Source organism: Hippopotamus amphibius, chromosome 11, assembly GCF_030028045.1.
Source record: "Hippopotamus amphibius kiboko isolate mHipAmp2 chromosome 11, mHipAmp2.hap2, whole genome shotgun sequence".
NCBI lineage: Eukaryota > Metazoa > Chordata > Mammalia > Artiodactyla > Hippopotamidae > Hippopotamus > Hippopotamus amphibius.
The window spans coordinates 71,285,424-71,305,682 of NC_080196.1; the positions used below are offsets into that span (position 1 = coordinate 71,285,424).

Genomic DNA, 20,259 nt, shown 5'->3' on the forward strand with positions numbered 1-20,259 from the left:
TGTTCATTATACTATTAAAAAGTAATTAATTAAAATAATATAATTATAAAATAAAAGAGGGCCATATATGGACTAGTGAGGACAGAGGGTCATAGACCAAGAATTATGATTATTCCAATTCTAGGTACCTGAGGTCCATTCAAAGAAAGGAAAAATTTGATGAGATTGTGACACAGGCACCATTCTCAGACCTTCCAGCACTCACCAGACTCCTTCGTCGGGGATGCCTTATAGGCACACAACCTGTGCACTTAGAACAGCCCCACACTTTGTTTCATGTCCTACTGTTGCAAACTTGAAATTCTTAACAATTTTTCAGCAAGGCATCCTGCATTTATTTTACACTGCACCCCACAAATGCTGTAGTCAGTCCTGTCCCCACGTTTCTAGATATGAAATTTACCTGGAGTCCCAAATAATTGTGTGCCCACCCGACCTCTGTATGTTGAAAAATGTGCTACTTCTCACCCAACAACTGTTGTTAACAGTCAGGTGCAACTCTGAGGCAGTCCCATTTCCTAGTATCCAAATTAGTGCTGCACAGGCAACAAGGGACCTGCAGGCACCTGCTGTGCTTAAAAAGCTGCTTCTCAGGACAAAAACTTCACCTAGAACCCACTGGATATTTGGCCACTCAAAAACAAATGCATCGCAGCCTAAATCTCAGTTCATCTCAACTGCTGGATAATGCAAATCCACGCTCTAATAGTAGCCCAGTTTCAACTACACACGTAACCACCACCACCACCACCGAAAAGGACAAATTCTCTGTGGTGGGAGGAACTCAAATAAAGATTTGGGGAAATCCTCATTTTCAAGGATTACCAGCTAAAGAAACATCAATGTGAGCCAGCGTTTTGTGTTCCTGAAATGCCCTGTGTCTATAGTGATCAGGTACAGAAAGTCATTTCAAGTTCAAATATAACTTAGCGATTGCCACATGGTGCAGAATCTTTCCACCCCTAAGACTCCAAAAACCCAATCAGACAAGTGGCCGTAATCTGACTCCCAGCGCACTGGGAGCCGCGGGCCAGGCAATGAGCGCTGCACTCTGGCCAGGGGAGGCATGAGTGACAGACCCGCAGCGAGCCGGTGGGGGTAAGTCCTTCTTTGCCTTAAGGGAACAATGCTCGGACGAAAGATGAAACTCGGACTCTTTTATTACAATTACATGTGCCTTCTCAGGCAGAAACTAGAAGGAAACTCTAGGGCAGGTGGGTGGTTCTTTCAGGGCTGGATACTGGGCATATTCATAAGAGAGGCAGAGAGAGGGCAGGAGAAAAGGGATGCTTGGGAGCAAAATCCTCCCTATATTGGAGACCTGTGAAAGCACAAGAAAATGACCCTGTGGAGGTAAATCTATCTAATATTTTTCATCAGAAAAGTTACTCACCCAGGGGTTCAGCTGTCCAGAAGTGGATCAGGCTGGGTGTTCAGCTAGAAAGTAATGTGTCCGGCTCAGTACAACCCGGTCACATCAACAAGCCCCCTTTGTTCTGGGGCAAAAGAGGCAAAACAAATGGTGGTGATGCACTTCCAGGGAGTGTGAACAGAGAAGGGAACACAGACGGTAGATAATTACGAGGGGCTGTGAGCGAGCTGGGGTGAGCTCTTGTCAAGCCAGAGGTATGTGTGTGCTGCCAGGGGACTCTCGGGTTCACAGCCGACTGAGGTTGGTCACTCTGCCCTGGAAAGAGGTCCGATTTTGTGGGTTTTCAAAGGAAGCTAAAGGCATGCTTAAGGAGTCTATCTGTTTGGGGGTTGGGGGGGGTGTGCCTTTATTTCTCTGGCTGATGAAAGCTTGGAGCTGAAAGAGCAACTGAGCTTCTGAGATTAGGTCTCCGGAGAGGGAGGCAGATGCACAAAGAATGATCAGGGAAGGAGAGGCCGCGGGTGCAGCAGGGAGGCAGCCTGTCCTCAGGGCCCACCACTCCCGGATCTCAGTGCTGCAAATGGGACCTGCTGCTCCCTGCCCACCGGGCTGCCTTAGCTTCCTGCCTTGTCCTCTTCGTTTTTTCCCACTAAATCTGGCCACGGAGGACCAGCACCTGACATAGCACCTTGTCCTTTGCCATCCTGGCTACAGCGGTGGCCACTGGAGAGTTCAGAAGCCATGCTCAGAGCTCCTTTTTCAATTTGTGGATTTCTCCCCCTTTGGGATACTTGTCATTCCTCCCCCAGGGCACCCTCGCTGCCCTACTCCAAGTGCTGTTTTTGTCTCTTTATTTTCTTTTCCTCTAGGGAGTGTGATGTCATTGTCCTCCCAGCTGGGGTTTTTCCTAATTACATGATTCACTTAGAGGAGTTCACTCAGGCAGGGGACACTGGGGACAGAGCTGGCTGGTCCCCCTCTGGGGCCACCTAGGCTTGGGCAGAAAATGGGTTTCTCTTTCCAACTCTGAAGCAAGGCCCCAGGTCCCGTGTCGAGCCAGCGGCTGAGCCGAGATCCTAAAGGTCAGGGGGGCATCTCCGGGCCCTTGTTGGACAGCACGTCCCCACCGCCCAACCAGACCCAGGCTCCTGGGGACCTTAAGTGATGGGGGAGGGAAAGAGCCCAAGCTCCATAGATCAGAGGGAAAGCTGTGATAATTCTGATCTGATAAAGTACCCAGCTTTGAGATGAGAGTCTCCGCTAAATGCTCTCCATGCTCCTCCACTCCTGCGCCCTCACAGACGAAGGATAAGGTCTTGAGTGATGGGGTAACTGGGGTAATTGCCCCCCAAAAGGAATCCTAGCCGTTTCTTGCCATTAATATCCTCAAACCCCATCCCTTCTCAGCTCTAGAGATGCCAAGACATTAAGAGGAAGAAAGGATCTTCCCTCCCAAAGTCCACCTTGCTGCCCCTACCCATCTTCACTCCCTCTCCCCAGCCCACGGGCACACACGCTCCCCCTCCCCTGCCCCAGCAAGAGGCACCAGCAGAATTTCGAGAAGGCCTTCAGGAAGACACTAGAGAAAAATCGCTCTCCGGAGTCTCCTGCATTGAGGACGACGGTCTCTCTGGCCACACTCTCCTTGCCCACCCGCCTCCCATGGCTCTGCCCAAATCGCTGTCCCCCTGCACTTGGTGGGCGGGGTGCCTGGGGTGCTGTTGGCACACACCGGCCTCCACGGTCTCTGAGAGGTAAACGTCAAGAGGTGGAAAGTCGGGCCCAAGAAAAGGTGGTCCCTCAACCCTGCAAAAGCGCGAGGAGGCCAGGATGCACTTTCCCGGGTGAGGTGCCTGCGCCTGGGACCCGGCAGGTGGGCGGGGCCGCTGCGTCTGTGCACCTGGCGATGCCCGGAGCCCCCGCCCCTCCCCCGGCCCGGAGTGGCCGCTCCCCGCCCTCGGAGAGGGGCTCGGGGTCTCCTGGGGCCTGCGGTTGCCGCGTCCCCGCGCCGCCTCCCGACCGGGAGGGCTCCCGCACTCCTCCCGCTGGCCGGGGAGAGCGCAGCAGCGTACGCGGCCCAGCCCCGGGTTCCAGCTCGGTCCTGCCTGTTCCCACCGCCCCTGCCAGTCAAAGGAATTTACGTTCTTGTTCTCCAAAGACAGCCCCACCAGGCTTCCTGGGTTCCCAGCAGAACTCCCCTTCATCCAGGGTCTCCACTGCGGGAGAGAAGGGAGGGCCAGCTCTGCAAATCCATTTTCAGAATGCCATTTGAACCATAAAGCACAAAACTGGAAAAGACTTCCCTTTTTTATGGCTGTAAGGTTCCAAATAAAAATGACATGTAAAAAGTCCATTGAAAAGTAAAAACTCTGAGGGAATTAACTACAAGGTAAATGTACTTTATTCTTAATTCTTTAAGGAACTGGAGTCAGACAATTTCCTTTCTAGGGACGATTCAGCTAATTTTCCAGTGAAACTGGATGATCTTTGGATATTAACTCAAATGAGATTAGAAAAACAATCTCAATAGAATAACAATAACAATATTTATTGTTAGAATAACAATAACAATATTTATTGTTAGAATAACAATAACAATAATTACTCGATTATCTCTTCAGGAGATAATCGAGTAATTAAGGAGATTTTCCTGAAGCATTCTTTCTTTACATGCAAATAACTTTTCACAGGGTGGCCTCTCTACAGTGGGGCAAGACTGCAGGCCTGGACCTCTTGACCTAAAGGCATAGACCCTGGATTGGTAACTTCTGATGCTGATTTGTTTTTCTTTTCAGTAAGTGTGGACCTTTGTGTAGAAGAGAGAATATCATGGTGGCCTTCAAAGGGGTCTGGACTCAAGCTTTCTGGAAGGCAGTCACAGCAGAATTTCTGGCTATGCTTATTTTTGTCCTGCTCAGCCTGGGCTCCACCATCAACTGGGGTGGAGCAGAAAAGCCCTTACCTGTCGACATGGTTCTCATCTCTCTCTGCTTTGGACTCAGCATCGCAACTATGGTCCAGTGCTTTGGCCACATCAGTGGCGGCCACATCAACCCCGCTGTGACAGTGGCCATGGTGTGCACAAGGAAGATTAGCATCGCCAAGTCTGTCTTCTACATCGCAGCCCAGTGCCTGGGCGCCATCATTGGAGCCGGCATTCTCTACCTGGTCACACCTCCCAATGTGGTGGGGGGCTTGGGGGTCACCACGGTACCATCTTTAGCTCTTGTATTCAAACTCAGACTCTAGGCCTCTTATAGACTACTAAGTGACACCCTGGTGGCCCAAGAGACCTTCCTAAAATTGCCAGTTTATTCCCAGGGAGTGTGTGATGACTTCTGATAGGGGTGAAAACTGATTCCAGCTGCACTGAATATATCATTTGAAATCATTATTTGCTGTTGAGTAACTTGAATAGCACTAAGTCTGCGTAGCACAAAAATTGTGTTTTTTTTTTTCCTCTTTCTCCATCCCAGAGACTATATTGACTATATATTTAACTTAAGGCATTTTTATTGCAATTATTTGTTGGTTCACTAGCAGAAGGAACAATTTTGTTTCCTGTCATGTGCATGAGATGTAAAACGATCTATATCAAGGGTCACACTTAAAAAAATAAATTGGCGTTTGATCCTACTTTTGTTCTTAGCTGATTAGGGATATCATTCGTTAGGTCAGCACCAGGGTTGATCAAAAAACCACACGTGGTTTAAATTTTAATTGAAATATGTATTAATTAATTTAAACCTAATTAATGGATTTAATCATTGCCTTATAAAATTACAAGACTCTCAAGAAAATCTTTTTTAAGTTAAGTGCAGCAGTGGCATATTTTGCTTCTTTTGTAGAAAAGAACATTCAGCACAAGCTTCCTCTTGGTCACTGTAAGCGTAATTAATTATCTGTGATGGCCCTAAATGAATAGACATTTATTTCTTCTTTTTGTTAGGGTGGCGGGGGCGGGGGAGGCACAAGTATCTCAACTAGGGATGGGGTAGAAGACTCAAACTAATCATCAGTTTTTACAGGGATAAAAGGTGCCTTCACAATGATATGTTATCATAGAACATGTTCCCTTGCCTTAAGTCAGATGGAGTATTTTTCCCTTTCCAGGTTCATGGAAATCTTAGTGCTGGTCACGGTCTCCTGGTGGAGTTGATAATCACATTTCAGTTGGTGTTTACCATTTTTGCCAGCTGTGATTCCAAACGGACTGATGTCACTGGTTCCGTAGCTTTAGCAATTGGATTCTCTGTTGCAATTGGACATTTATTTGCAGTAAGTTTCTAAATCTATTTAAATAATTGATCCATGCCATTTATCCTCATCCTAGAGCTGGCCTGAAAGTGTTGTGTTTCACAGCTGTAGTTCTTTAGTATCTAGCTACTTCTGTCCATTTTAAGTGGGTTTTTTTGCTGACTTTGTGATGAGAACGTTGATACGGCTGCTAACATCTGGACAGTTTCTCTAACTTGACAAATGTTAGCACTTTGCAATGAAGGCTACCTGTTTCAGCAACGTCTGAAGTTGTCTTCTTTTTCCCTACAGATCAATTACACTGGTGCCAGCATGAACCCCGCCCGATCCTTCGGACCTGCAGTTATCATGGGAAACTGGGAAAACCACTGGGTAACCGTCATGTTCATTTTTCCTGTGTTCCTACAGTTGAGGACAGTTACCCACAGAGCTCTTTCTTTCCCATTGTTTTGCTCACTAATTTTCTCTTCCTCCCAACTTTGACACACCTCCCTCAACACACACACACTTTATTACCTCATTCATAAAGAATAGGGAGACACTAGGACAGATCTGCTACAAAACATCTCATATCTGTTCTGGGCCTTCAGTGATAGTCTTCTTTTTTTTTTTTTTTTTTTAAGCACTGCTCTGGGCATTGCATATTTTTTTAAGGTTTATTTATTTATTTATTATTTTTTGGCTGCATTGGGTCTTTCTTTGTTGCTGTGCACAGCCTTTCTCTAGTTGTGATGAGCTGGGGGCTACTCTTCACTGCAGTGCGAGAGCTTCTCATTGCGGTGGGTGGCTTCTCTTACTGCGGAGCACAGGCTCTAGGCGCTCCAGCTTCGGTAGTTGTGGCGCATGGGCTTAGTTGCTCCTCGGCGTGTGGGATCTTCCTGAAGCAGGGCTCGAACCCATATCCCCTGCATTGGCAGGTGGATTCTTAACCACTGCGCCACCAGGGAAGTCCCTGGGTGCTGTATCTGACAGACTTCTGCAGAATGTACTGTACATGGAGGTTACCTATCTGGAACAAGTTAAAATCAGGGTGGTGACGTGAATATGGTGTTTAAATAATGGAAAGTAAATCCTTCCTAGCAATAACAGAAAATAGACTTGCAAAAAAAAAAGAGATTATAAAGAGAGAAAGAGAAATGCTTAAAAGTACAGCCCATCACAAAAATATTTACCTTTTTTGTTTACAAAAGCATGGACCCAATTAATAGTATGGGAGTTGGAAGCATTTAAACTGCAGATGGTGAGAAATAATTAGTGCAAATATTTATGCTATTATCACCATAACCATAGCTGGAAAAAAGAAGTGACTTTCAGAAAAGACACACTTCTCAGCCTCATGCCTACCCTACTTATTAATGTGGGGCCAGTGCTTCCAGAGAGCAGTGGTATCCATTTTTAAATACCATAATCAATTTCCTTTCAGTTGTCTCTTATCAAAAAGAAATTTAAATCTCTTAAATGAATAATGTGATAATTTTGAAGACCTCTTACACATTAACTTACCATAACTAATAAAACTAGGAGGTGTATGTCGGCTTGTTTCAAATGGGGCTAACATATTTTCATGTATATGCTATGAATGCTCTTTTACATCTATTTTTAAGTTATAAATGTAAGAATATGTCACTTATGTTTTTTAATTTGTGTTTTTATTGCAGTATAGTTGATCTACAATGTTGTGTTAGCTTCAGATGTACAGCAAAGTGCTTCAGTTATACATCCTCAGTTTCTCTTCCATTATAGGTGTTGCTTATGTTTTAACCTCATGCAAACAGTGGTTATTGACACAGTCATATGCACTCAACCATGATGTATGTTGCAAATGAGAAGAAATTGTCCCACTGCTATATCCATTCGCTTCTAAGAAAAGTGTACCAAGTCTTTACAAGTAATCTATCCCATTAAATAACAGCATGAGAGTCAGTGATTAAAAGCAAGCTTTTGGACCCAGCCATGCAAAAACTTAGTCAGCAATACTACCCATGAGACTGGTTACTTTGCCACTGATATTTCAATGTATGTCTCTAAAGATTTGCCACATTAACAGGAATGCAAATTTGTAACAGGCAGTATACAGATCTTACGATAAAAGTACAACTTTTAGGTCATCTTTTTCAAACAATTTCTGTAACTAAAATTTAGAAAAATGAAAATTTTTAATCCATGAGGACTTTAAAATGTGGATGAAAATATGTTTTTATTAATTACTTGAGTTGTGGTACATTAGTTAAAATTAAGTAGAAGAAAATCCTTAGCTTGTTGATGGAATCCAAGGTTTCCCCTTGTTGCTATTTTATAGCAAACTTAATCCTACAGAAAATAAATGTCCATTTTGTAGCAATGGTTGTGTGAAATTAACATCCAATTTAAAGTATATCTGTAGATAGATTGATAGACAGGAAATAACAGATATTAATGATGAATTTTGTGTGTAGTGTAATAACACTTTTCGTCTTCTTTTCTGGCTTTTTCTATATTTTTAGCAGTAAAGATTCTTTACCTTTATGAATTTTAAAAATTACTTTAAAAGGCATTATGAGTTTGGGAATAGAAACTAGTAACTGAGATTTGTTTATTTTTGAGAGCATGAGGCTAGACATCTTCTTCATAAGTGTTTTGGGGGAAGTGTCGTAATTATAATATTTCGCAGTCCTTTTTCTCCCTCGCGGGATTTGTAGCTTATGGAATAGAATACACCAAATGAGAGCTTACCAAAGGAACAAAGTGCAAAGACACTTAGAGGAGGGCTCTTGTTTCTCCTTTGAAAGGGCATAGAGAAGGTAAACTCTAACATGGTTTTTTTCATGTTCAAGGTAAGGAACTTAAGGTTCTTGTAGCCATTTTGTCAACAATTTCCATGTAAAGTGTATGTGTTCAGTTTCAGCTTAAAGTTTGAATTTTCTTTAGATTTTGCAATGAAGATGCTAAGTGAGTTTCATTTCCAGACAGCGTTTTAAGCCAGAAGCATTCATCAGATTTTTTTTCAAATGAGAGAAGTGTAGCATAGTAGAATACAGTATAATGGTCCAAAAGAGAAATATGAAATCAGACAGATCTGAAATCCCAGCTCAACCACTTGCTAAGCATGAAATCTTAAGTAAGCTTTCCACCCTCTCTGTGTGTCCATTTTCTTACCCATAAAATGGGATAATAATAATAATAATAATAATATCTATCTCAAAGGTCATCATTAGAATTAAATGAGTTAATACAAGAAAAGTACTGAGTATAGCCAGCCCAGAGAGAGTGCTCAATAAACAGGGTTTCTGTTGTTCAAGTCTATCTGTTGAATGAATATCTAATATTCTACAGCCTAAATGTGCTCTAAAGTAAATGTTGGAGTTTATCCAAACTCAAAACTTAGTTTATTCTAGACACATAACTAATATGATAGAAACTTCCAGTTATTGAATTAAAATCCTATGGAATGGCTAATCCTCAACTAACCATCACCCACAAACGTAGTACAGATTCTTCCACCAAGTCATCAGCGTAAGAACCGTGAGGATGAAAGCACTCTGCGAGAAGATTAATGGGCAAACCTGGAGGTTTTCTCTTAAAGCAAGTCACCAAATTTGAGAAAGAAAAGCATGTAGCTTCTAGCCAGCCTAGTCCCATACATCTTCAAATTGTCTAGGAAACATGGAATGAAACAGGTTACAATGAAATTGGAACTATTAAGTACTTTACAAGTATCCTTTCAATTTAATCCTGAAAACCTATGAGGTATGTATTATTTTTATCCCTGTTTTGCAGAAGAGGAAATTAGGGCTTCAGAAGTTATGTAACAGATTCAAGCAGTCACCAAATTGCTAAGTGTGTCTTTTCTGAAAGTCATTTCTTTTTTCCAGCTATGGTTATGGTGATAATAGCATAAATATTTGCACTAATTATTTCTCACCATCTGCAGTTTAAATGCTTCCAACTCCCATACTATTAATTGCGTCCATGCTTTTGTAAACAAAAAAGGTAAATATTTTTGTGATGGGCTGTGCTTTTAAGCATTTCTCTTTCTCTCTTTATAATCTTTTTTTTTTGCAAGTCTATTTTCTGTTATTGCTAGGAAGGATTTACTTTCCATTATTTAAACACCATATTCACGTCACCACCCTGATTTTAACTTGTTCCAGATAGGTAACCTCCATGTACAGTACATTCTGCAGAAGTCTGTCAGATACAGCGCCCAGGGACTTCCCTGGTGGCGCAGTGGTTAAGAATCCACCTGCCAATGCAGGGGATATGGGTTCGAGCCCTGCTTTGGGGAGATCCCACACGCCGAGGAGCAGCTAAGCCCATGCGCCACAGCTACCAAGCCTGTGCTCTAGAGCCCAAGAGCCACAACTACTGAGCCCACATGCCACAACTACTGAAGCTGGAGTGCCTAGAGCCTGTGCTCCACTGCAAGAGAAGCCACTGCAATGAGAAGCCCAGATTCCATTTACCATGCTGTAGTGAATAATTAAAGCCTCAAGTGATACAGTTGATTGTGATTATGCAGGAAACCAATGTAAGATGGCAACATTAAGAAAATAACTACTCTCCAGAAAATTTTTTACTCTATTTCAGTTGAGGAAGTCATACCATCAAAGAGGACCTATCTTTACTCTAGGTATTATCAGAAAATGGGAAGAACGTAATTAATGAAAGCAGGAAAAGAGAAGACGAAGTATTTTCTTATTTTCTGTTCACATGTTATCTCTGATATAGATTTAATGTATTTTCTTCCAATTCTGTTTTTTATACATGATACATTTGCTCTCTTAATTTGAACCAGCTAAGTTCTATATCCATGCATTGTTCAAAGGAATAGTTTTACTCTACTTACACTCTATAACTATTCCATCTTTCCCCCAGGTATATTGGGTTGGACCAATAATAGGAGCTGTCCTTGCTGGTGGCCTTTATGAGTATGTCTTCTGTCCAGATGTTGAACTCAAACGTCGTCTTAAAGAAGCCTTCAGCAAAGCTGCCCAGCAAACAAAAGGGAGCTACATGGAGGTGGAGGACAACAGGAGTCAGGTAGAGACTGATGATTTGATTCTAAAACCTGGAGTGGTGCACGTGATCGACATCGACCGGGGTGAGGAGAAGAAGGGGAAAGACCCATCCGGAGAGGTGTTGTCTTCAGTATGACTAGAAGATAGCACTGAAAGCAGACAAGAGCCCTTAGAATTGTCCCCAGATTTCCTTCCGCCCATTAAGGAAACAGATTTGTTATAAATTAGACATGTGCAGGTTTGTTGTTTCATGTCATATTACTCAGTCTAGACAGTAAATACTTCATTATTTACCAAGGAGGAATGGAAGAAACCTATCGTGAATTTCAAATCTAAAAAAAATCTTTTTGAAGTATCCCCAAAGCAAATGTGTATCCAGTTTATCTATTTACTATTCATTAATAATCAATTTAAAATGTGTATCAAGATTCTAAGGCTTGCCTGACAACTTACAGACGTACTTATCAGCTTACTCCTCCTCTACCATGAAACTGGTATTGTCAGTCTTCATTTGAGTATTTATTCTGTTAAATCAAATTTATGGCAAAATACAGAGTATGTCAGAGTCATGCATGTTCAAGAGAGAAAATATAACAAGCTCTTTCATAACAAGCTCCCCTATGTCTAACTACCTCGGCAAAAGAATATTAACAATAGTCATTGCTAATGAATTGTTTTCATTTACATTTCAAATATCCAACTTTCAACCCAAACTCCAATTCATAATATTCCTTCCTCCTCCTCACTGCCCGAGGTAATATGGAAAGAAAGTCCAGAAATTCGAAGAATGTTCAGAAATCCTGTATGTGTTCCACCTAATAAAACATCCACATCATAAGGCACCTATTGAGATTCAGGACAAACAGACTTGTAAGATCTCATGGGGGTGGGTGGAAATTTACTGTCATACAAAAATCATAAGGAAAAGGGAAATCTGTATGCTGGTTTCAAATAGTTGATCTGCTTTCAGTGCACATCCTCTAATACACCGTATGAGGTTAACAATCTAAGCTTTTAACCACTTAACCATTTTGTTTATTTTTTTAATTTATTGGCAAAACTGGGGGTTTTGTTTGTTTGTAATTTTTGGTTAACGATATTTGAACATTAGCTGAGACATATTTTTGATAACAAGAGCATAACTAGTTGAGTCCTGACTTTTCATTAATTATTAAGCTCTGCTCATTCTAGAAGGTGTAAACTGGTCCTGCCAGTCCCAATCCCTGCTACTCTCCCACTTCTCGTGACATTTGTAGATAATCTTCATTGTGTGTGTCAATGATATTTTAATGAATTAAAATGCATGAGAGACAAGGAACAGCATGACCGCAAAACAGAAGGGCAAGGGGGATCAAAACACTCTGTATTCAAAGCTAACTAGATGACCAGTCTTTCATTTGTAGAGATAGTGTACTTTTTATTAAACATTTTCATTACTGACTCGTTTATTTGTCAAAATAACTTGTTTTTTTCCCCGCACTGCTTTGCCTTATGTTGGTAAAATGGTCTCTGGAAACCCCAGTTTCTATCATCTTAACTGCCTAGTCTAGCCTTTATCTTAGACAAAGAGCTGCAAAAGTCAATTTCACTGAACAAAAGCTAATAGTAGAGCAAAAGCCTATCACTGCAAAGAGTGGCTTGTAAATAGCTGATAATCAAGGGCTTTCTTCTCCTACGCACAGTTCCGACTGTGTGCCACTTTTTAGTGTTAATGGCAGTGGTGTGTCTGTAGCAGTGAGATAATGGACCACTATTAAATCTGATTCTCTTCGGTGCTAGGAAAGTAACGTGTGAGGTTCCCAGAGAGACATCACACCAGTGGAGTCCCTGGAAATCCAACTGGCATCTTTTTGGCAGGTGCCTAAATCCCAGGCTTCTTTGGTGGCCAGCAACACCCTCCACCACTGAGGTGCATTGCTTCCTGTTTGGGGTAGCATCTATAGGAATTAGGGTGCATTTCTAAAAATGGTTTATGCCCATCTTTTCAAATGTTTGCACAAGGCTTAAAACTCAGAGTGGTTCAGCTCAAAAGATAATGAAAATTTTATCAACCATCGGCAAACATGTCAGTTCAAAAATAGGTTAGCAAGGAAAAAAATGGAACATTTTCCAAATATGCTGATAATTTATTAGCTTATGGTCATTTTTATTCATCCATATGGCTTACTTCTAATACTTTCACTTTTATACTCACTTCCAGTTAGAGCATTCAATAAGTTAGTGGTGAGAAAAAAACCTTCATGAATGGTGTTTTTGTCATTTGTTTTCCAGCAACAAGCAGAGTACCTGACACATAGTAGGTATTCAAAATAAGTGTGTTAGATCAGAAAAATATATATATAAATTTCACTTATGATTTAAGAATATAAATCATTTTCTTTTAATCTTTATTTTGCTCAATATTTAATAGAAGCATGAGTTCAAGGACTACTAGGGAAAGGCCATATAAATGTAAAAACCATAAAATACGCTTTTGCATCCTACTATTTTAGGGGCATGCAGAGAATGAAAGCTTTTGCACTTTTCTCTCCCCACATATGAGCCAACATATTTTGTATTTCACTCAAGGCTCTACCAGTAAAAAGTAATGAAATTGTACCTTTCTAATGACATCTATGCAGCAGGGGTCTTTTGCCTTGTGGATGGCGCCAAATTATCCAAGTGTATTAGGAGACCGGGGCTTTTTCCTTTAATCCCTTCTTGTTAATGAAGTGCATCGTGCTGTCCCCAGGAGAGTGCTGCTGACAGACATACAGAAAAGAGATCAGAGGGAAAGCACTGAAAGGACATAAATGAATTATACCCAGTCAGGAAACGATGCCAGCCATCTCTTCCCTAAGGAAAAGCACAGCAAGCGCCCCCCCAAATTGTAAGGTGGTCCCTACAAGGAAAGTGTATATAGTTTGTCAAAAGAGTACAAAGGGTAAAAGTCATTTTTTAAGTTTTGGGGGCTTTCTTTAAAATTGGGGGCCCAGAATTTGAATGTATGGTTTCATGATAGAAGATGATATTTGCTTCAAAGAGTCCTCAACTTTTACAGTGAAAGGAAGTATTTTCTGGTATCTAAATAGTTGCTTAAGTATAAGATTTGTACACTTTGTTTCTGCCATTTGATGTTTTCATAAATTCTTATGCTTCCTATCATCTGACCCTTTTCCTAATGCCATTGGTAGGTAGGTACTGGCTTAAACTGTGGCTCAGTCTTGAAGATTTTACAAGAAGATTAGAAATATGTCACTAACATGTATGATGGAATTAAGCTATGTAATTATGAGAAGTCTGATTCCAAATAGCACAGAATATTCTTCTTAGGTCATGAAACCAGGCAACTCGCTTACTGGTTTAAACTCCATAATGAACCAGAAAATTCCAAAATAGGATAGCAAATTCACATGCTAGAATCAATCCCAGCGATTTTGTTGTAGCCTATTGACACTGTTCCCACATGCTGTGAACTTTTGACAGAGAAATTGCCTTTGTGACAGCTGAGGATGACAGTGCGAGCCCAACAGACAAACTTATCAGACAAGAGAAAGCCAATATAAATTCTCATCATAAGCACTACAGAATATGCGAACAGAATATTTTATACCTGAAAGTAATTCGGTCTTTCTTAATATGTTTATGGCATCAAAATTATTAGAAAGATGTATTTACTACCTGGAAGGTATAATGTAACAAAACTCACTCTCCTTACCCCAAATTGTGGGCATTTACGTTGGTGGTGTAGTACTTTACAGATCACCCCGAAACAGCAGTAACTTTTGAAACCCTCTCTAAAATTCTCTAAAATGCATGGAAGACATTTAATTCAGGGCTTAAAAACTGTGGCCATTCACTTTGGCAAATGACAATAACCTATGAAAATATGCATCAAATAAATGTTATACAACATGTACAATAAACATTAAACTTAAGAGCAGTTATAGTGTTACCTATGCATGTTAAAATCCAAGCGCTAAAAAATACACCCAATTTATATAACCCATCAGAATGTATCTCTAGATTCTCTTCAGGATTAATTAAATAAACATGCAATTTATGAAACTATATAAACAATTGTTTATCACTTTTATGACCCAAATCACAATAAAATTGTAATTCATGATAAACTGGTGAGAATAAACTGAACATATGGTTATATTCACAATTCTACATTAACTGAAATGTTATTCCAACGTTAGCGCTAATGTTAAGGAGATTGAAACTGTAATGTCTAATATTTGGAATAATGTATTAAAGTCTTAGCATTGTGGTTGATTTCCATGAATTATGTTGTATCTCACATTACTAAGCTTGTGCGAATAAACTGTTTAATGTTTTAAAATGTGTTTGATGATTTTGAAAATTCATCCACAGCTTTTGCAAGTCCCATTCTAGAAGCATCAGTTAGAAGGACCAGAAGGTTTAGATATTTGAGTACAATCAACACCAGATGAAATGGTGGTGGAATCCATATAATAAAATGTAATTTTGAGAGCCTGCAGAGTAGACAGTGTGGTAGGTCCTCATATAGACAGTGAAAATTGTTTTCATGGGCTTAATTCTAAATGTCCACATCTATGCAAAATAGACCATTGAATATCGACTATCATTATAGAGAGTCAAAAAGTGAAGACTTAAACAACTGTGACTCAAATGAGGCTGGTATTGCTAAATAGATGATCCGTCCTTAAGGCATTTGGCAAATTCTGCCTACCCAGATGGATAACGTAGGCTCAATGAGTACTGGTTTACTCCCTTGGGTTCTCGATTTGAACCTCTCAATTTTAAGAGGTTACAGACCCACAGGGAAGGATTGAGGACAATCATTTATGTAACATGCAACCCATCGGAAAAGCAGTGAGTGCTGCCTTAAGAGCCAGGTAGATGTGTACCTCTCTTATCGCATTTGTCACATTGTAGTGAAATCATTTGTGTAGGTTTCTGTCTCCCCTACTAGGTTTTAAACTCCTTAAGGGCTAAGACTGGGTCTTATTTATTCTGTATTCTCCACCCTCGGCACTGAGAACTAGGCTTGACATTTCTTTCAATAAATGCTTGTTGCATAAATGAATAAACAACTTATGGAATGTCTCACAATCATTAGGAAATGCCGCAAAGCACACTATACCTCAATCTGGTTGGTTTTTACTGTGTAAGTGCATGCAAAATATTTGAATGCATATACTTCCAGTTAGGAGTCCAAAATTAGCTCAAACACTAAAGAAAATAAAAGGGGAAATGCACAGAAAGAATGAAACACTAATTGGATTTCTAAAATATATACCTAATGTGTAAGCAACGAGACATGTTTTCATTGCTATATTTATATGATGGCCAGATGTTAGATGAAATTTAGTTCAATGACTCTTTCAGCAAGAAAAGTACTTTAACAAGCATGGGAAGCTAGAGAATAAATGTTAGCCTGATTTTATAATTATCCTGCTTGGAAAACGCCCCAAATAATATGTCACTGAAATTAACTCTTACTATTTTTTAGTTTTTTCTACCTCTTCACTCCTCGGGTTTAAAGAAGACATAAAAGGCCCTAAAAGGCTGGGTTGAGTTCTTCTACCTCCATGTGTTCAGAAGTCTCTGAGAAACCATGACCATGATGTTTGCAACCTTTGTGCATAGCACAGTGACAACACGCAGCTAGTGCTCAATAAATGCAAGATGGATGGGTGGATAGGTGGATGGATGGATGGATGGATGGATGGATGGATGGATGGATGGAAGAAACTCTCCAATCTGGAAGAAGTAAGTTAATCTGTGACCAGATGAAAAGCACAGCCTGTATTCCTTCTTCCCTTATAAAAGTATTGACCAAGGATCAGAATGGTAGAGGAGGAATGCGTAGGTTAGAATAATTACCAATTATGAGTATATATGGAGTTTTAGAATTTATAAATATTAGTCCCAATCAGTTAATCTTCAAAGCTCATTGTGGGGCAAGGCTTACTGTTGTTCTCATTTCCAAAGATGAGGAAACCAAGTGTCAAAGAGATTAAGTAAATTACCCATAATTATACCTAGTGCTAAAGCAAAAACTGGAACCCACATCCCAATTAATCCCAATCCCTTATGTTATTTCCCTAAATCACACAAAGTTCTCCCATTCATCCATCAGCCTAATTTCCCATCAGCCATCTTTCCTTAAGTGGCAAGAAAGATATTCTATCCATACTGGGGGAAATCTTTATATACAATACCAACAAAGGGCAATAAATGAAGTACTACAAATCTGGAGTAAGTATTACAAAACTTAGAAAAGATCCCAAGTGAGAGAATAGGGTTGACTGCTTCAATGGATTTACTTTAGGATACTTTGGGTAATTTAGGAAATTTTCGACTGATTTTTCTTTAGGAAGACATTATAAAGACCACTATTGAGGATACTTTTCATTTGGTCTGGAAAAGAGAGTTGAGGACTAATTGCAAAGGTACTGATAAGATTTTCCACATTTCAATAATAATAATAATAATAATAATAACTTTAGTCCTCAATTACCGAACACGTACTGTGCACCAGACATATACTTTACACCCTATAAAGAAACCTTATGAAGTACATACTGCTATTATTCCCACTTTATAGGTGGGGAAACTGAGGTCTAAGATGGGTAAGTAAATATTTCAAAGTCAGCTTCTAAGTGAGATTTGAACCCAGGCAGTCGGTCCACAGACTCCAACATTAGCCACTGTCCTGTGTTGTTTCCTACTGGGGGTGCTTTAGGCGCCCAGTCATTTCTACGTTCATATCGACTTTTTCCAAGCCTTTGGTTCTTCCATACCCGACACTGATTGCAGCGTGTTTGAACCTCTCAGCTGTTCATGACTTGACCTCCGGTTACCATTTTGACCACCTCCGAAGGAAGGTTTAAACCCTCAAGTGCAAATGCCACAAAGATAAATCAGCTAAACTTAAAAAAGTATTTTTGAAAGGGACTTTGAATGGAAAAAACACTTTCTTTTCTTGAGCAGGGGTATGACAGAAACTTGTTATACAATATACCTTCCACTTTTTTGCTCAAATTTCTTATCTGGTCTTTAAGTTACCTAATCTGACAACTTCTCTCTACCCTTCATTGAGACAAGTAATATGTATTTTAATTCTTCTTTACCTATTAATCACCCAATGAATATATATGCTTAAGCACCTATCTTGTTCAAGGCTGTATAGAAAATTTTAATAAATTACATTTATTTATTAATTTTATGTAAGTAAAATAAAATTTTAATAAGAAGCAATAAAATGGTATTTGGCAATAATTTGAACTAGCGTATGATAACTTATCCTAGATCGGCCTATAAAGTTGACAGACTGTATTTATAAAAAAGATAAAATAAAGGTGGGAATTCCCTGGCAGTCCCGTGGTTAGGACTCGGTGCTTTCAATGCTGGGGCCCAGGTTCAATCCGGTCAGGAAACTAAGATCCTGCATGCCGTGCAGCACGGCCGAAAATAAATAAATGTAATAATGAGTGGGTCAAGTACTAACATTGTTACAATGGCAACAGCTTTGGGAAATGATTGAACAGAATGATGGTTTGCTGGTACATACCTCCTTGTGTCCAAACTACAGAATTGTAGCTTCAGTCCGCATGTATTTTGATGCAAACTCTCAGAAGACAAAAATCTTTTAAAATACATCATAGAGGGGACTTCCTGGTGGCACAGTGGTTAAGAGTCCCCCTGCCAATGCAGGGGACATGGGTTCGATCCCTGGTCCAGGAAGATCCTACATGCTGCAGAGCAGCTAAGCCCATGCACCACAACTACTGAGCCCGCACTCTAGAGCCTGCAAGCCACAACTATTGAGCCTGCAAGCCACAACTACTGAAGCTCACGAGCCTAGAGCCCGTGTTCTGCAACAGAGAAGCCACCGCAATGAGAAGCCCGCACACCACAACAGAGAGTAGCCCCCACTCGCTGCAACTAGAGAAAGCCCACATAGCAACGAAGACCCAATGCAGACAATAAATTAATTTTAAACAATACAGTATAGGGATGTACAACCAATGATTGGGGAACTATTTGTTTAAATTTGGGGCTCCCAGAGGGGAAACAAAAGAAAAATGAGGAGGATGGGGGAGGGAGGGCAGGCAGGAGTCCCTCAGTAACAGCAAAGTAAGGGAACAGGGGCTCCTAGGTTTCCTGCTCCCACCCAATGCGGAAGTTACCAGAACAGCCCCTGCGCCTGTGCAGAGAAGAGTCCGTGTGCTGAGTTAGTGTGTTCTTATCATCCTGTATTGTAATCAGTGCCCCCAAAGAGAACTGGGCTGTACATTGTACAAACTTAAGCCCTCATCTCAATTTTAATTGTCAAAACCTCACACTAAAGAGAAATAGACTCCTCCCGTGGAATAAAAGGACTCAGTGAATCTTGATTTTCAGCAGCACATGCAGGATGAAAGCAGGATCTCCCCTATCTCGCTCAAGAAACCTTGCCTTTAAAATGTATTTCTTTCAAAAGGAAAAATTATGAGCCTCATCTCAGTACAGGGCTCTTGGAGACGATTCGCCATATTTAGCTACTCCAGGATTTCAGTGTCAAAACTTATCACAAAGGATTTAAGTTTGATCTTGTCGTTTCAAAAGCCGATCTTATGGAAACGATGGCAGAACAGAAGAAGGAGAGCGGCTGGGATTTCTCTAGTGATCTGCGAGGAAGAGTTGAGAAGAACTGATACAGAGTATTCAGCCCTGTGGTGTTGGTACATTGTAGTTAAATCATTCATATTCTTTGAACTCTAATAAAAAATTCTCATCAAACAATGATGACATTTTCATCTCATCCAAGTTTAATCACAAGAGTATTGTAATTCTGATTTTCTTCACCTCAGTTCAAATTGAAAGTAATTGTCAGACGTCATTTTAATTCTAATCATTACATCCCTTCTTACATGTTCTCTCACATTATTATAGCTCATTTTGTTCCATAAAAGGCATGTCATATTTTTTCTTTTATTCAAGCAATTTTAAAAGAGCTTTGTCACCCACCTACAAATAGGACACTTAAGGCTTATTTTAAAAAGAATTTGTGATAACAAACTAACATAAATGGAAAACGTTTCCTTGAAACACTGAGACACGAGGGGTAATAAATTCTGACTGTTGAATTTTCTGATGTTGGTAAAACAATTGCCTGAATTCTTGATTGTTTCCATTTTTTCTTAGCAAACCCCAGAATGCACAAATTTTGGCTTAAAATGCACAAAAGCAGAGAGGTGAATACAACAAGCTCATTTCATGGTCTTCCACTGCCATTGTGGAAAAATAACTCTGCTTTCATTGTGGAGCCCCCTGGGATCTGTGCTGAGATTTGGGAGCAAGTTTACCCCAATTGAGACAGAAAGGGGTGGCTCCTTCCTGGGGATGACAAGTGAGTCCTAAGTGCCATCTCCAAGGATATACGGGAAACTAGCAAGAAAATCCAAGAGGGCTGTAGGATTTGGGATCTTATACGTGTTGTATTTTCTGTTTTCCACAAGGGACATGTACTAGTGTCAGAATCAGAAGGGGAAAAAAATAAATAATACATTTTAAAAGACCTAAGCTGTCTGACTTAAATATATGGGTCGGGGCGGGGGGGGCACAGAAGATATATAATGGGGAGCCTTTTAGAAGGTAAAGTTTCCCATGTCTGTG

General features: G+C 40.5%; 1 protein-coding gene across 1 annotated transcript; it reads left to right on the forward strand.

Annotated features, from left to right (window-relative positions):
• The first annotated feature begins 1,004 nt into the window (after window positions 1–1,004).
• AQP4 (aquaporin 4) lies at window positions 1,005–11,268 on the forward strand. The gene is made up of 5 exons (XM_057699747.1): window positions 1,005–1,098; window positions 4,168–4,582; window positions 5,486–5,650; window positions 5,921–6,001; window positions 10,484–11,268. Exons 1-5 carry the CDS (start codon window positions 1,067–1,069, stop codon window positions 10,760–10,762), a joined length of 972 nt encoding a protein of 323 aa, XP_057555730.1. The 5' UTR covers window positions 1,005–1,066; the 3' UTR covers window positions 10,763–11,268.
• The last annotated feature ends 8,991 nt before the right edge of the window (window positions 11,269–20,259 follow it).

Excerpts from the sequence above, each read along its gene's own strand:
- AQP4 (XM_057699747.1), top strand. The coding sequence starts at position 1,067 with ATGAGTGACAGACCCGCAGCGAGCCGGTGGGG. Across the intron at positions 4,583-5,485 it reads GGGGCTTGGGGGTCACCACG|GTTCATGGAAATCTTAGTGC; the intron begins GTACCATCTTTA and ends TTCCCTTTCCAG. Across the intron at positions 6,002-10,483 it reads GAAACTGGGAAAACCACTGG|GTATATTGGGTTGGACCAAT; the intron begins GTAACCGTCATG and ends TCTTTCCCCCAG.